Here is a 16429-nt window from a genome sequence, read left to right on the forward strand (position 1 = left end):
GCCCAGCCCTAGCGCTGCCTGAAGGTATATAACAGAGAATAACACGGTACGTTAATGCCACATCTTGAATAAGGAACCCCAGCCAATCTCTGCATTTCAGAAAACTGTTTTGAAAGGTGTGCCAAGCATTTTTGCTTGGGGTGTGCAACCAAAATGACTCTCAGCCTTCCGAGGCAAAAAAGGGTTGCTGGGTTGCCTGTATCTGAGAATTCAGCGCTTACAGCTTCAGCCTCCAGGATGCTGAACTTGCAGTTAGTTGAAAGAGCAGGGTTTGATTTTTATTTTTGAAACAAAAGATAAAGTAAACATGGGAATAGCTGTCCCATCATTTTGCTGATACCCACGTAGGGAACACTTATATCGGTGCAGTTTGTCACTGCAGCTCTTTGAACTGTGTTTGGCACGTCCCATGGCAGAGTCACTGTGTACAGGAGGTTATTGTTTGCCTTGAAAATCCTTCTTTGTTAAATTGCTGCTTGATTTGGAGGGACATTCTGGATACAGTTCCATATTGTCTGCATTGAGGGGTTTCAGATTCCAGGTTTTCCGGGCCATGGAGTGGTTTTCTTTTTAATTTTTTTTTATGTCAGTCTCAAGATGTTACCCAGGTGGACTTGGGGGCTTTCCAGGGCATCCACAGTTATAGTATCCCCAATCTGTTGGGTATTCGAACGCAGCCGCTATAGCTCTGACTGTGTGCCATGGACACGTAAAGATGTCCACGTGCTGTGGCTGTACAGCAGTGTCCAGGAAGAAAAACACCTCTGGGGAGCATCAAAAGATCTGCTGGATCTGTGTGGAAGTGTGCAGATGATCCCTTTGTGGACAGGGAGTTTCAACGATCCAGAAAGCATCTGTCTTAATATACCATGTAGTGGTATACAGTGTGTACGGTGGTATTACAGCATCTATGGTGTATGCGCGGCTGCAAAATGCCGGGTGAATATGTGGCAGCTGTTCTTTTAACAACATTTCCGAAAAGGCCAGAAACTTTAGACAGAGTTCCCACAGCAGTTTATGGGGTTTGCCTCTGCTACGCATTTCATGGTTGCAGTTTATTACTTGCCCATTGAAATGCAGACGTTGAAACATACCCAACAGAACTAAGGATCTCCTTCCTCCAATCTATCGTCTCTCCCGCGCATGCCCTTGGGCATGATAACTCGTTCAGGGTTCCTTAGCCTAAATGCTCAGCTTCTTTGCCATCAAGGTATGGGCTCGTCACTCGGCTCTCCGCTCATGCCGAGCCCAAAATGGGGTGAGGAGAAAGGTCCTCCTCTCATCTCAGTGCTGCCAGGGGCCTGGCAGGCTTAAAATCAGACTCTTAACCCCAAAACGGCAGCTATTGAGCTTGGCCTACACCCTTCCTCTTGTGTTGTGCTGACAGCCTTGGTGTTGGAGAGGAGGCAGCCACGCCACAGGGGCTTCCTGGCCCATGAAGCTCCTCAAGGGGTGGGATACGGTGCAGTCAGCATGTTTGGAGGCGGCACAGAGGAAACCCACTTGCAGTCACACAAGTAGCGTTGGAGGGGAAAAAAAAAAGAATCTGAGGGAGAAACGTTGTACTCGCAGCATTTGCACTGAGCTATTTTAATATTTATTTCCCTCCAAGTGATGTCCAGGCAGAGGTGTCAGCCTGGGATGTGGCCCAGACCACCTCCTTTGCGAGCCTTCAGGGAGGGCGGAGAGCACAGCCCGTGCCCCATGGCGTGTCTTAGCAATGCCTCACTACATGCTTTATTTTGCACGTTTTTTTTGTTTTAAACCCTACAAAACTGATCTTTTCTTCTCCTCCCACCCCCACTTTCCTCTCTCTCTAGTTTTGTACGGAGCTGAACCAGCCGACGCTGCCAAACATCCGCAAGTGGAAGGGCCCTAGAGGATGTTGGAAGGGTGTTGTTTCCGAAAAACCCTCGGGCCAGCTACACAAGGTACATTAATCCCTAAGTCTGAACTTTGGCTTTGCTTTTTTTTTTTTTTTCTTCCCCCCGTCTAACCAAGGACATATTTTGAATGTTTAAGGCAAAACATTTTGCAAATCTTTTTTGGCAAAGTTTGCATCTCTTGTTTTTTAAGCTGACTGTTCCTACAGCTTTCAATTTGACTGTGCGCTTGATTTTTTTGGAAGAATTGTTTTCCTCAGCCTGTGGCACACTTGTAAGGAGGAGGGGGTGTGTGTTTGGGGGAGGTACGGTGCATAAAAACAGTATAGAAACATAGAAGAAAGGCTACACATGAGGACAAGGAGAGTCCTTGGTTTTGCCCCTGGCAGGCTGCAGTACTTCTGATTTTTTTTCTGCACAGGTATTTAAAATATGCTGCAGACTCCGTTGGAAATCAGCACCGTGCTGCACTCTGCTTTTCCCTGCAGCATCTGCTGCCGTGGGAATATATATATGTGCTGCGGTGGGGTTCTAATTTGTAGGGTGGTGACAGCTGCACCTGCTGCCTTTGACAGTATTCAAGGTATAGCTACGTTGGGCTGGACACCACTAACAATGCCCCAAAGCAGTAGTCTCTCCCAAGGGAAATCTCTTTTTTCCCTTTAAGGGCGCTAATGAGATTTCAGAGCAAGGTCCTCCTTGGGCTCGAGCCTGTTGTTGCCGAATGGCATCGTTCTCATGATGCAGTTATTGCAGCGTGGGTGGTGTTGTGGGGTAGAAGCAGAAACCGAGACCTGTCACGTAATGAATGGTGCCTGGCAGTACATCAGGCTGTCTTTCATCTACTCTGAGCGCTGTCGCTGTTAAAGACATGGCTGCAGTTGTATCCCATAATCACGCTGCTCAGAATCCACGTTTCCTCAATCTGGCTTTTCCAAATCAGGTTGCATCACCGTTCACTGGTTTTGGACTGGTGTTTTGGGAGACGCACCTCCTTTTATTGCCCTTCTGAGTAAAATCTGAGAAAGAAAGAAAGAAAGAAAAAAAAAAACCCACAAAGCAAAACACACCACCTGAGCAGCACGACGACTGGACTCTAGCTGGCACTAGAAAGACACAGAGGGTCTGAATGTGTCCAAGGTTTAACACAATTCACGCTTAATTCCAGTCCCCTTCAGGACATTTTTATTCCTGGCTGGAATTTTCCTTTGGGATCTCTTGTTAGGCCAGATAATTAAAACGCTGAATTTAAAAAGTTGTGCAAAGTTGTTGAAGTTGTTCCCTCTGCTTTTTCTTTTTTTCCCCCCAAGATTTATTGATAATTGTCTCAGAGTTTCTATGTTAAACCCAGAATCTTTAGTCAGTTCTTTTTGGAGCTGTATTTCCAAAGATAACAATGAAAGTTTGACTATGGGCTGAGTAAACAAAAATCATCATCTGCCTTGTTTTACTGGTAGGGATGTAAGGATGAATGCTTCCCAAAATTATGGGAGAAGTCTGTGGCCAAGCTAAGAATAGAAATGTTATCTACTAACTCTTCCTTTTAGCCACTTTAACAGAAATCTGGCTGTGCTGGAGAACCCTCCACTAAGCCAAAAAGTCTCTTCTACCCCTTGGGTTAGTTAGTGGGTACATCGGGTTTGAACATCGTGTACACAAGCACAATACAGTGAAGTAACGTAGTGTAAGCCTGAGCGTATAACATCTTCAGCACAAGCCGATCTCAGGACGCTCTATAGGGCTAAATAGTGCAAAACGGCGGATGGTGCATCAGGCTCGTGCTTCCACACGTCCCAGGCATTTGGCCTTCAACCAAGCAACGACTTTTGTCCACCAGGCTGATGTACAGTCTGGAGCCAGGGAATAGCGGGCAGCTGTTGACAGCTGCTTTATTCTTCCACATCTTTTCCTATAGCAGTTTTCAGACTTTAGACTTCGGACGGGTGGAATAATTTTGTCAGTGCTTTAAAGGTGAGTTATCTAAAGAATCTACCAAAGGATTTTAGCCAACCTTAATACGTTCTTTCAAGGCTCATAGAAAGTCAGCAGAGCAGATAACACTGTTTATTGCAGCCGAAATGGAGAAAACTCTTCCTTGAGATGGATTTAACTACAATTCGCTAAGGGAAGCAGGTTTGAATGATACCAAGGAAAATGGTGTCTGGGTGATGGGAGTGGAGACTGACAGGCTTTGAATTAGATGTCGCTGCTGGTGCAACTGGGGCAGGCAGCTTTCTGAAAATGCCAATTCCATGTCCCGAAGTAATCAAAAAAAAAAGCCCCCATGCAGCATGATAGAAACAGAGCTGAAAGGAGCGGAGAGCTGAGCGTGAAATATTTGAGCTGGAAAAGAGACAGAGAAGATTGACAGGGCTGAGAGGTCTAGACCAGATTTCGCGCCAAGAGACTGAAGGAGGCCGCGTATTTTTAGCTTGCGGGCGACAGAAGTCTGTGAGGTGGCGTACGGCGTGGGGAGAAGGAAGAACTGCATGCAGCATCGTCTAATGCAAGCCCCAGCAGTCAGCCAGTGAGACCACGAGGCACTGAGCTCAGGGTTAGACAAATAACCCTATGGGTAATAAACTACCGCGTTATTGACCATGCTCAGAAGAATCCGATGCCTTGCTGAGACTGGGAGGAAACGAGGGACCGTATCAGCCCAAACACGCACACGGGAGGCGGCATCTTTATGTTTCAGCCCTGCAGCAGTCCTGAGCACGCCCCACCTGTATAAGATAAAACAGGTTATTAAATCCTTGGCTGGACCAAGCAGTGCCAAAGTTCCCGGCCGGCGTCACAGGCGCCAGGGGCTGCGAGCAGCAGAGCAATACGTGTTTCAGCTCAGCGTGCTCAGTTTTCAGTGGGGCTGCCCAGGAAGCGTTCCTCCCTGGTGGGACTTTTGGCCGGGGTGAGATAAAGAAGTGTTCCTACCTGTTTCTTTATCCCTTACGGATAGCCTAGGATGCTGTTTCTCCTTTACGCTTGTGCACAGTGGGTTGGGCTCCCTGCCCTCAGCAGGCGCCAAGCCCCGAATATAAACCTGCATCATCTTTTACTGCCTCTGCATCTTTTGGGAGTGACGTACACCACTGCCAATACTAACAGTGGTACTGGAGCTTGCGGGTGAAAGGTTCACCTAGGGAGCTAGATTTGGGCAGAATGTTTTGGTTTTACCTTTTTACTACTAGCTTTTCTCTTTTTTGTTTGTTTTTTTTTGTTTGTTTGGGTTTTTTTGTTTTTTTTTTTTTTAAATCCAGGGAGTTGAGTATTCTGGCTTCCTCTGGGATACAACAGCTGGCATTGAACTGAAAGATGCTTCATCTCAGGAGAGTGCACAGACTAATGGCAATGGGAGGCACTCATATCCTCACCCGTATCTTGCACATTTCAAGGTAACCACCATTATGTGAACCAACCCTTGCAGAATTGAGCTTTTATTAAGAAATTTGGGGTAAGAAACCGGAAAGACACACAGTCTTCTAACAGATAAAAATTTTGCTGGAAGCTCAAACCCATCTCGTCACTTCTGCACTGTCTTGTGGCTTGATTGTAGGTCAAGGCCATGAACCATACCCACGTAGGGCCTTTATGGGCATGGCAGATCACCAGAATTAGTCCTTTCTTCAGCTCCTGTGGGAGCAAACCCTGCCGCAAGGCAGCATTCGGGTTGGTGGATCTTCAGTAGCATCCACAGCTACTGAGAGCGTGACAGAAGTCACCAGTCACCTTATTCTGCTTTTGCCAAATTAACACAGCAAAACTGAGGTGCGTAGCCAGCAGCAGCCAGACACAGGGCTGTGATTCTTGTCAGTGCCACAAATGGTGAGTGGAGAAGTGTAAGTGTAGACAGAGTCGATATATATATACATATATATATATAAAAGGCACAGTGCTCCTGAGAGACTCAGGCTAATCTGTCTTATGTTGCTGGCATACTGCAGAGTTTCCATTTTAAAACTTTTTCACTAGGCTTAACCCATCTAAAAGAACATGATGCATTTTGGAAAGTGTTCTCGTACGTATGCTTGAGTGAACATCCAAGTGGAGAGAGCCCATCTCCACACTATGAGATGTGATGGAAGGGTCCAGTTTGGGGAACTTAACATTTCTGGTAATGCTTTGAGAGAAGCATGAATAAAATAATTATCAATACATTATTATTAATTATATTAATATTATATTAAAATAATTAATAATTAACATAGGTCAATATTAGGAGTAAGTATTACTTGTGCCAAGTGAGTCCCAGAAGGTAAGAGGATTGCAGGGAGCCAACAGCTCCTTTCAAGGTACATTAAGTTTCTTGGTTACTCTCGTGACGGGCCAAGGCTAATCACAAGGGGGTAGTAATTAGCCCATGTAATGACCACCATGTTATTTGTAGCTTATTAGCAGTTGGTTGTGCATAAACTGATTTTCATAAGCAGCCAGCTTCATTCTGCAACCATGGCTTGCTTATGCAAACCAGTTTCCCCAGAACTGAAAGAGTATCAGGTTATTGCAAACAGAGCTGCAAAACACCTTCCCTCTCTTCCTCCGAAAAACAAGACCAACCAAAACACACCAGGCACACAGCAGAGTAAGTCCTAGGCACCCAGATTTACTACCAAAAGTACTGGGAACAGGCACCTGGGTTTGCTTTGTGACTTTCCGTGCCCTGTCTGCACAGCATTGATTTCTCCTCCTTCCTCCCCCAGGCTGGGATGAATGATTTAACGCTGGTTAACCTTCATCTGGTCTTGTCGCCCTCGGCCGGAGAGAATACCGGGAAGAACCACGACAGCCACAAACTGGCAGCCTTTGCGCAAACTTTGCAGGAGACTCTGAAAGGTAGGGCGTTTGGGTTTGGATTTTTTTTTCCTGACAGCTATCACATGCACGCTGGTCATCTTATCTAATCAAAAGGAATTTGACAAGAAAATAAAATCTGTCTCAACGCAGGTTTCAGAAATAGCCTCATCAGCTCTACATTGTCTTTACTGGTATTTGTATTTGAATGATGTGTATGTAGCCTGGCAAACGGGCTTTCCCCCAGCTCCTTGACTTATTGTCTCTCCCAATTAACACGAACAGCACAGGGCATCCTACTGGCTTTGACACTGTTTTTTCAAATGAAGCTCCTTCTGATTTTACCCAATGTCAGAGCAAGTTCAGACCTCCCCCCCAAAAAAGACACCAGAGTTAAGACCCTATTTTAAAGTGTTTTGTGGAAATGACGCCTACTTGATATCAGAACAAAGCTTAATGGATTTTTTTCGAAATAAATTTCAAAATAATTTACTTTTGGATAATTGGAAGCACTTTGGAAAACCCATTGCAAATCTGGAGATGCCTGTTCATGAGAAAAGAGACTAAATCCTGCTTTGGATCTGGATGTAATACGCAGGATAATTGTGTTGGTTTCAAATACGTTGCTCTGGTTTTACACCAGAATGAGAGACACCAGAATTTAGATCCAAACTTGAGCTGTGTGATAGCCATATGAATTGCTTTACCTCATTTCTGAGAATGCGCGTCTTACTCTGAAGCTCGCAAATGAAACTCGATTTCCTATGAAGCAGAGCAGCACGTTTCAGATTCAAAATGTTGCTGATCTTTTCATAGGAATAGAAAAATCTACCCCTTCATTTACTGCTTAACAAAGATGCAAAAGGGTTACAAGGTTATTTGCGTGATGATTTTCAGCTTGGCGCAGTTTAGCAAGGTTGGTCACTTGGAAGCATTAATATCCCTCTTGTATAACGCAAGAGATGTTTGCAGGTTTTATGCGTGTTCTATTGTTTTTCCTTTTGAGCTGCAAGAAGTCAGTCAGAGCTATTTTTAAGTGCTACTGATTTAAGTATTTGTCCACGTACCTTGAAACTGGAAAGGATGAAGGTAAACAAAAGGATCGTTTGTTTAATCCCCAAAGGCTGAACTGAGACACAGATAAATGTGTAGCTCTTCTGAAGTCAATGGGGTTGCATTTCCGCTGCATCTAAATTTAGACTGTGCACATTAGGGCTCCTCTTTATTTCATGGTTTTATTTTCATATGGTAGGCGTGTTACTGGAGCATGTTTTTTCTTGGCCTAGTCTTTCACAAAAGGAGAGATTCAGATTCCTCTGAACTTGCGGGATGCAGGTCTTGTTTTGTAAACAAATGGTAGTGCACACGTGTTACTTTGAAGTACTGAATTACCCTGCCGAAATCAATGATGTCATGCGTAAAATTACTGCCGTCCTTCAATTTCTTCCAAATCAATCCATAAAGTATGGGTAATAAGAACTGATTTGTCTGTGGGTACTGCAGTAAATTGTAGTTTCTGCTCCCATTTTGCTAACGGATGCCTACTCTTTTATCTTTCATTCTTACGAAGAGGCACGTGAGCGTCTGAAGAAATTTGGTTACCACCCACAGCCTCTTGTAATGCAGAGCAGTAGTGTCCTCATATTTCTCCCATCAGACCAGTGGGTCCTGGTTCCTTTCTTCCCTCTTTCTTCCCCTTCAGCAGTACCAGAGAGGTGTGGTGGCTGTTTGCTGCTCATAGCTAACACCCTGCAGCAGCCCTTCTGCCTTCTCTCAAATACTCCTCCTCCTGTTCATCTTCAGCGTGGCGACCATGGGTGGCACACAGACACTATTCTGGCTGTGTTGGTAGTGCATGGACCCAGGGAGCAGGGTCTTGGCTTAGTCATCTTCTCCCATCTGGCTTAGCCGTATTCCGTGGTTTACTTGTGCATTGGGCACTAAGCTCAGAAGACCTTTAAGAAGCAGTAGGGAGTCTCATGGCAGATGATGTACCATCACATCCTTCTCATCATCTGCTTCTCACTCTGTCCAGGGAGTCTGGGGGCTTAAGGGTCTGTTTAATTCATGAGGGGACTCGTTGGGGGCATGGGGAAGTCAGGCAGAGTGTCCTACAGGTGTCTCTTTGGATTGCCATGAAGCAAAGGAAGATTTTTCTGGTTCCCGCGGGGGAGCAGATTTCAACCTTGCAGACTTTCTGCAGGCACTGGAAGTCCCTCAGCTGGTAGCATTGGCACACGGGGCTTAGCTGCTGTGGCACAGGGCTGAGTTAAGGCAGCGTTTTGCTTTGCTTTGCTGGCCGGGAGCCACCCGCAGAAACTGCTGAAAGTCGCTGGTGCTTCGGTGAATTTGCAGGTGCGTTTGCACACAGACCGGACTTTCTCCTCACCTGAAGAGTTCCCTGTTGAGGAGGGCAGGGCCACTTAGAGCCTGGTGGGTCTGAATGCGTGTGGGAACACCCCAGAGAGGTAATGGGAGACGTGCCTGTCTGCTGTGGGCCATATGCCACCGTCTGCCACCAGGCAGAGGCTCTGGGTCCTCATGGGACGGTATAATCTGTGAGAGGGACCTTCGCAGCAAAGGCTGGGTTGGTGCGAGAGTGCTTGCTAATGCCTCCTGCGGGAAGAGAAGGAGGAACAGGCTGCATCAGCTGAGGAGCCCCTGGCTCTGGCAGCCTCTGCTGCCCAGTCTGGAGGAGGAACGAGCCCTGCCAGACTGAAACTCTCGTCTCATCCGAAAGAGGAAAATCACATCGTAGCGTTGATGTGATTTTCACATCCAGTAGCATTGTCTCAATTTTCTTTTTCCCCCCATCTGATTGTAACTGTGGACATCGCGACCCCGGTTTTTGATCGTTACGGGCAAGGGCATGCATTCTTCTGGACTTTTTGCGAAGTTTGGCTAAGAGGCATTGAGGCTGACCCGGGAGACCTCTGGGAGCTGCAGCTGCTGCATGGTGGCTCTGCTCCCTGCCTCTGCTGAAGGACCCAGGGACATCCAGGAGGATCCAGGCAGGTTTGCTCCCTTCCCTCCTGCTCCTTGATGTCTGTCGGGGTCTCGGGAGGCAGACAAGAGATGAAACTGCTGTGCTGCCGTGCCTGGCGTTGCTGTTGCGGGAGCTGGCAGAGGCAGGAGAAGGGCTGAGAGTGAGCCAGGACAAAGGGAAATGAAGTCGGTGGTTATCTAGAAAATTGGTGTTGCCTGCTTTTCCTGATTAGCGCAGGACTGCCCGGCCTTTTCCCCAGTGATTCACGGTCATGGGGAGCCCCAGAAGCTCCTGTGAGAGGGGACCAGAAGCAATCTTTTCCCTCCCCGATGGCAAACTGTGTTTCAGCTTCTTTGACATGCTCCAGCCTATTTCGTCTGTCAACTTTATGCTGCATTATGGTTTTATGCTTAGTTATTCTGCATGCAAAAGTTTAAATGGGTGAAGAATACAGTGATTTCCTCCCTGGCGTGCCGCAGGCTGACTTCTTACCTCCTGCGGAGCACACGTCCAGGTGCTGGGTCTGCTATTTCTAAACTGTTCAGAACGGAGCAGTCAGTTAAAATTTTCACCTCTGAGTGTAGTTTTTTCATATATTTTTCAAGTAAGGGAAATAGGTTTGAGGATTTGCTAAAAGAAGTGAGAGTATTTTAAGAATGGAATGGAATGGAATAAATAGAACAGATTAGATTAGATTAGATTAGATTAGATTAGATTAGATTAGATTAGATTAGATTAGATTGTGTGGGATCGAGATACTGCTGTTAAGATCCCATCATTTTTAAACCCCACCCCCCACAGATGTGCTCCAGAGGTTTCTGTAATGACCTTTCCCCACTTACGTGGCGGAGCTGAAAGCATGGAAGGAGCTGAGCGCTGCCTGGGCCATTAAGCAAGCATTAGTCCTGAAGGACTGAGATGACACGGTCGCATTTCAGGCTTCCTGGTCCTGCCAAGCAAGAGATCTTGGGTTTTTGTGATGAGATGCGTGCAAAACTGCCAGCTCCCAGCAAGCACTATCGACCCATTAGACAAGACGTGATTTTTCTTTTGGGTTCTGATGGAGTTTAAAACAGCTCAGGTTCAGATTTGGGTTTTTTGTTTCTTTTAAATATGGGAAGGCCCCTGTCATGAAGACTTTATAGAGTAATATTTAAACCTCATGTCATTTCCGATATGATTTGTGAGTTGCAAAGGGTAGAGAAACCACAAATAGTTTCACTGTCTTTGCATCGCCCCTCTGCATCATAGCAAGGAGCATGTTTTGAAGAATTTATTTTTGTAAGTCCTACACTATCAGTCTCTCCTGCCCTTCCCCAGTTCATCTTTTCATGGAGTGCAAGACAGGAGTGGAACAAATTTTATTCTTGAACTTGCACTCCCTCTCCTGGCTAGCTACTTCTACAGCAACAGCACAAAACGAGGAGGTTTATCCGTGAGCAGTAGGTATGGTACAGCAATCTGTCCATCCAACCCATCTCCTCCCAGATTTCAATCCCAGGAAGGAAAAAGCTTACAGACTCTCATAGTTCTCTTCTCTGAAGTCAGCTTTGGGATAACTTTTGGTGCATTTGTGCCTCCCTTTTAGCATCTTCCTCCTTCTCTAGTACCAAGCTCTTAACACAGCAACATCTCTGGTCAGCTGCAAGCGTTCTTGAGTTTGTCTTATCAGACTTTTCTGCCAGTGGTTTCAGATGGGTGCCGGGGCATGTGCGTTGTCCTCTTTCCCCAGTGCACAGGACAGGTTGAAGCCAATATGTGTTTCTTGCATAAAAAGAAAAAAATAAGCTTACAGAGTCACAGATTTCTAAAAACCTCTAAGACCAGAACTGCTTGTCTTTGTCACTATCAATGAATAGCAAACAAAAGACACCAATATAAATGAGATGATGCTTAAAACCAAGCATGAAATGTGTACTGGCTGCTTTTTATTGTCATGAAGTTAATAGCCATGAGTAAATAGCCAGTGAAAAAGACTTTAAACAGCATTCCTTTCAGTTCAGAGTGAAGTCAGCTTTGCTGCTCAGTATTTGTGTTTTTCCTCCTCCATTTATCCTCTCTCCCTCTTGCACTTAACCGATACGTGCCCATTCCTCCCATTCATTTCTATTTTTCCTGTTTTCTAGGAGAAAAAGATGTCATCATCCTCGGAGATTTTAACCAGGCCCCTGACAGCAGTGACCATGACATCCTGAGGAAGGAGAAGTTCCATCACCTGGTCCCTTCCAGCACCTTCACCAACATCAGCACAAAGAACCCACAAGGGTCCAAGTCGCTGGATAACATCTGGATCAGTCGGAGCTTGAAAAAGGTTTTCACAGGTGAAGTTGCTTTTTAGTGAGGTCATGTGACCTTTAGTTAGGTTAGTGTTGTGTGTCAAATTTTGGGCCATATCACTTACCTTATTCTCCGTGATCCTTTTTTTTCCTGCAGGCCACTGGGCTGTTGTGCGAGAAGGTCTTACAAACCCATGGATCCCCGATAACTGGTCCTGGGGTGGGGTGGCTTCGGACCACTGCCCCGTGCTCGCTGAATTTTACCTGGAAAAGGACTGGAGCAGGAAGGAGGTGACACGGAATGGGAACGGGGTGACAGTCGAACGCAACGACTCCCACGCTAAGCATGAACGATGACGTGAACTTGAGGGTGCCTCTTCTGCCCCCCAGGGTGCAGCCGAAGGCTCTGCTCGCTCGTGGCTCAAGCGGCAGAGCAGGACTGTCTCCCCTTTTCCTTCCTTCCCGCTCTCCTCCCCACGCCTAGAAAGCATCAGCACTTGATTTTGGTGGCCCTGGCTTTGTGCCCCTCCTCGGACAGTTGTGCGGTGTCTGAGGGGGCTCATGGCAGTGAAGCAATTTGCAACTTTTTCTGGGGACACAGAGGACATTTCCACGCCTGGAGATTTGGATGAGAATTGTACAGAAAATAAAGTGTACTTTTAATACTGTACAGGATCTTTGCTAAAATGCAGCCGAGGAGGGCTTTGCTGTGAGGGTGAGGGGGGAGTGATGGTTATTTTCCTTTGCCTCCTTGTAAATTGAGGGAATAAGAGAGGCCCCAAAAAGAGAGACACTGTGGAAATTCTTGGCAGGTTGCAAATGCTGTTCAGAACTTGCAAAAGCTGCTGGAGCTGGTCCCTACGTGACCCGAAGTGAGGCCTGAGTGGTCCCTCCAGCTCAGCCTGGAGAGACTTCATTCCTCCACAGCCCCGTGGGGATGTGGGCGCCTCTCTTCCTTCCCCTCCTCTCTCCTTATGCACCTGGATGCTCCTGGCAGGGTGCATTTTGCCCCAGAAGGGCTTTCTGAAGCTTGGCTTTGGCTTGTTTCACGTGCAGCGTTCATTGTTGGTTTTTTCCTACATGTTGGCCTTCAGGAGCTCGAAACCACCGACTTGTCCCTCTGGTCCACTTCTCCAGTGCCCTTAGCTTTGCTCTCTGTTGGGAATCTGGCAGGAACAGCCCTTGTCCTCTGGCCTTGCAACTGGCATCAAAGAGGAGATGTAGCCCTGAGCCTTTGTGTAGGAGTCGGTGTTCTGAGCAGGACTCTGTGTCGGGGATAGATAGGTAATACATGAGTGGGAGGTCTATAGGCGAGCCCATGTTCACATGGTCATTGCAAAGGCTGATGCACGTGTTGCACCAGCCTCTGCCCATCGATCTTTTAGGGGTTTTGAGTTTCTCCCCCTGGAAGACCAGGCAGTTATGCATCACTTTCCTGAGCTTCATTGCTGCATAAGCCTGGTCCAGGCACCGCAACAGGGAGCCCGAATACAGTGTATGGTCATGGTGCACGTGGCAGGGACGGGGTCTGCTTCTAAGGAGGTTTGTTTCTGTGCACGTCCTGGGCAGGGAGGACTTCAGTCAGCAAGCTGCCATCACAGTGCCGGGGATGGAGCATTAAATTTGCCACCTATGTAACATTTTTCAAGTAGCAATTAATAAATGGTGACCTAAAAGGGAAACATATAAGGACTAGAAAAAGCAACGCAGCATCTGCAAAAGAAATAGGCTGAGTGTGAAAGGAGCTGAGCTGCCCACTAGCCCAGCGCTTTCTGCTCCAGGCTGCAGATGACCACACATTTTGCTGCTAAGGAGGAAAGAAAGCGCTCTGGCACGACTCATTGGGCTATAAAGGGAAAACTACTCCTGACAGTAGTGCCACACTGATGGAGATGTTGTAACTGAGGGGTTTAGAGCAAAACAGTATCATATTCCTGTAGCATTTTCATCACTTTAATTTTCTGAAATATCGTCTCATTTCAGGTAGCAACAACTGAATAAATTCACATGGAAACTCACACAGTTGAATATTTCAAGCAGCTTTTCTGACTATACGCAAAACTAAACCCAGAGGAAGGTGGAATAGTCTGGGTGTGACTCTCGGACTGAGGGAGATTTCATTGACATTTCAAGAGGTTAAGTGAATGACTAAGAGTTCAGAGCGTCAGACCAAAAATATACCTTTACTTGCTCAGCATCTCCTGTTAAAAATGGGAGGTGCAGGCATTTGTCCCTGCTCATTATAGAAACTAGTGGGAGAGCTCGGCTACAGCTTTCATTCTAGATCCTTGGTGCTGCTTTTTCCTTTTCCACCAAGCATGATTTTGCTACCCCCCATTAATTTGAGTGGCACCAGATCCCCCAAGCAGTTCTTCCTGGACCACTGCAAAATATAGGTGAGGATGCAATAGAGTTGCCTTAGTCAAATGACTATCACATGAGGTGAGCGGCAGTAAATTCCCAAGCACACACTCACTCTCTTGTACCAACTAGTGTTTGGTAGTGTGACGTAAATTAATTTGGAGGCTGAAATGACATTGTAGCTCTAGAAATAAAACTTCAAAGGGCCAGATCCCATTTGGTCTGCTGCAGGTGTAAATAAATCCAGAGCCACCAAAGCCTAGAGAAGGACCTGAATTCTCCTGTATGGGTGGTGATCTGCAAGCAGCAGTGCTAGCAGTCGCTGGAAGGTCCCTTCCTTTGGCTGATGAGTTGCTGATTAGCACAGGCTGCCGGCAAGGGAAACGAGCTGAGCCACTCTAGTAACCCATGTGTGAGCTGTAGGAAAGGTTAATGAGGCTGGTCTGTAGACCAGAGGTTGCTCAGCCCAGCCTGGTGGGAGGAAGTGGGGAGCTGTGGAAAGGTGATTATTTGGTGAATACAAAGATGCCTTGAAATAAGGTAGGTCCTACAGGGTCAGAGAGAGGAGGACAGAGGAGTTTGGTACCTACGGGTCTCCACTTGCTTGCATGGAGCATCAGTACAAGGTACGTGCCTGGGTTACTTCGTGTTGGGAGGCAGCAGTGCCTGACCATCTCGATGGTTTCACTGGTTTTAAAAAGCTTGCTTTGGTTTTTGCGTGCGACGTCCTAGGAGGATGATGAAGTAGTTGTGAGCCGGATGGATTTTGGGAGTTCCTGAGAGCATTTGTCATGTTATGGTGGTTCAGAAGCTGAAGTAGTGGCCGACTTCCTCCTGTGCCTGTGGGAGCAAACCTTAAAAGCAATTTTATTTTGAGATGCTTACAGTAGAAGCTAGGCTAGCCCAGCTTTCTGTAGTTGTATTGCCCTGGCAGCGCCAAGGTAGGCAGCAACGATGGAGGCAGCACAGAAACGGTGAGCCTTTCTTGCAAAAGGCCTGATGCAGGCTCTACACCTTGCATGTTTTGAGCTCCCCTCAGGAGCCCAAATTTTGTGAGGCTAGGTCCTGCTTCATAAGTAGCGTCACCAATGGCTACAGACTGATTTGGTCCAGGTTTATCTTTTCCTAAGTATGGTCACGTCTGGAAGGCAGTTCAGCTCACCTGGGCACAGCAAAGGGTGGTGGAGCTCTTCCCTGCCCACTGCACGTGGAGCCTGGCGGCTTCCTGACAACCAAGCGCTGCCTCTTACCTCCTCCGGACACGTGCCAGCCTCAGACTTCCCCTGGCCAGGTGACATAGGGACAGCTGATGTGCAGCCCATGGTCCCTGCGGTGGCTGTGGCTGGTGAGACCCCACAGCGGTCTGCAGGGGAGCTCTGTCCTCCTCCTGGCAGCTTCTGAGAGGAGAGGTGGCTCCTGGTGGGGCACGGAAGAGTTTTTAAGTTCAGTTTCTACCTTTTAGCAGCTGCTGGAATAAAAGCTTAAAGCAGGGCCCCGCTCGTGGAGGCTGAGGGCGGCACGTCTGGTGTTAGGCCTCTCCTCTTTGCTCCCCATGGCGAAGGCTTTTAAAATATCCACAGCCAAATTATTCTCCTTTCCTATTTTCTCTGACCTGTTTCCTTCAGGGCAAAGCCTCTGCTTTGTCCCGTGGGCTTGTTAGGAGGATTTATCTGGCAAATTGTCCATTTGGTCACTTGGCTTTGCAGTGTTGTTGCACCAAGCAGTGCTGCAAACGGCCTAAAAAAAAAAAAAAAGAAGGAGCTGCGATATAGGAGGAGTATTTTGTCTTTTGGAGAGCTGCTAAAATCCTCTGAGGATCAAACACAACTAAATAACTGTCCTGGAAATAAACTTCCAAGAATCGGGTCATGGCAGCAGCGGGTTGAATGACTCCTGGTGCAGCAGGAGTGGAAGCTGGATCACACGAGGTAACCTGCCTTGGTCTTGGCATTCTTGAGCCCTCATGGGAATTGGTGCTCAGCATTCCTAGAAAAGGTCAGAAAAGGATCAGCCCAGGGGACTTCAAGGTTTTCCTAGACATCTAAATGCCTTCATTGCAGAATTAGTTGATTTTTGGTTTTAAAACTGGTGTCTTGAAGGAGCTCGCTGGGCACGGGCAGGAGCTGGACACGATG

The 16429-nt window shown here is 47.0% G+C and overlaps 1 protein-coding gene across 1 annotated transcript in view; it reads left to right on the plus strand.

Annotated features, from left to right (window-relative positions):
* Nucleotides 1–16051, plus strand: part of EEPD1 (endonuclease/exonuclease/phosphatase family domain containing 1) — a 69013-nt gene extending 52962 nt beyond the window's left edge. Inside the window, exons 3-7 of the mRNA XM_054191455.1 lie at nt 1821–1931; nt 5141–5275; nt 6581–6713; nt 11784–11978; nt 12091–16051. Coding sequence (XP_054047430.1) covers nt 1821–1931; nt 5141–5275; nt 6581–6713; nt 11784–11978; nt 12091–12290 — 774 coding nt within the window. The 3' untranslated portion in view covers nt 12291–16051. The remainder of the gene's footprint in view (nt 1–1820; nt 1932–5140; nt 5276–6580; nt 6714–11783; nt 11979–12090) is intronic.
* Nucleotides 16052–16429: the final 378 nt, after the last annotated feature.

Source organism: Rissa tridactyla, chromosome 2 (assembly GCF_028500815.1).
Source record: "Rissa tridactyla isolate bRisTri1 chromosome 2, bRisTri1.patW.cur.20221130, whole genome shotgun sequence".
NCBI classification, from domain to species: domain Eukaryota; kingdom Metazoa; phylum Chordata; class Aves; order Charadriiformes; family Laridae; genus Rissa; species Rissa tridactyla.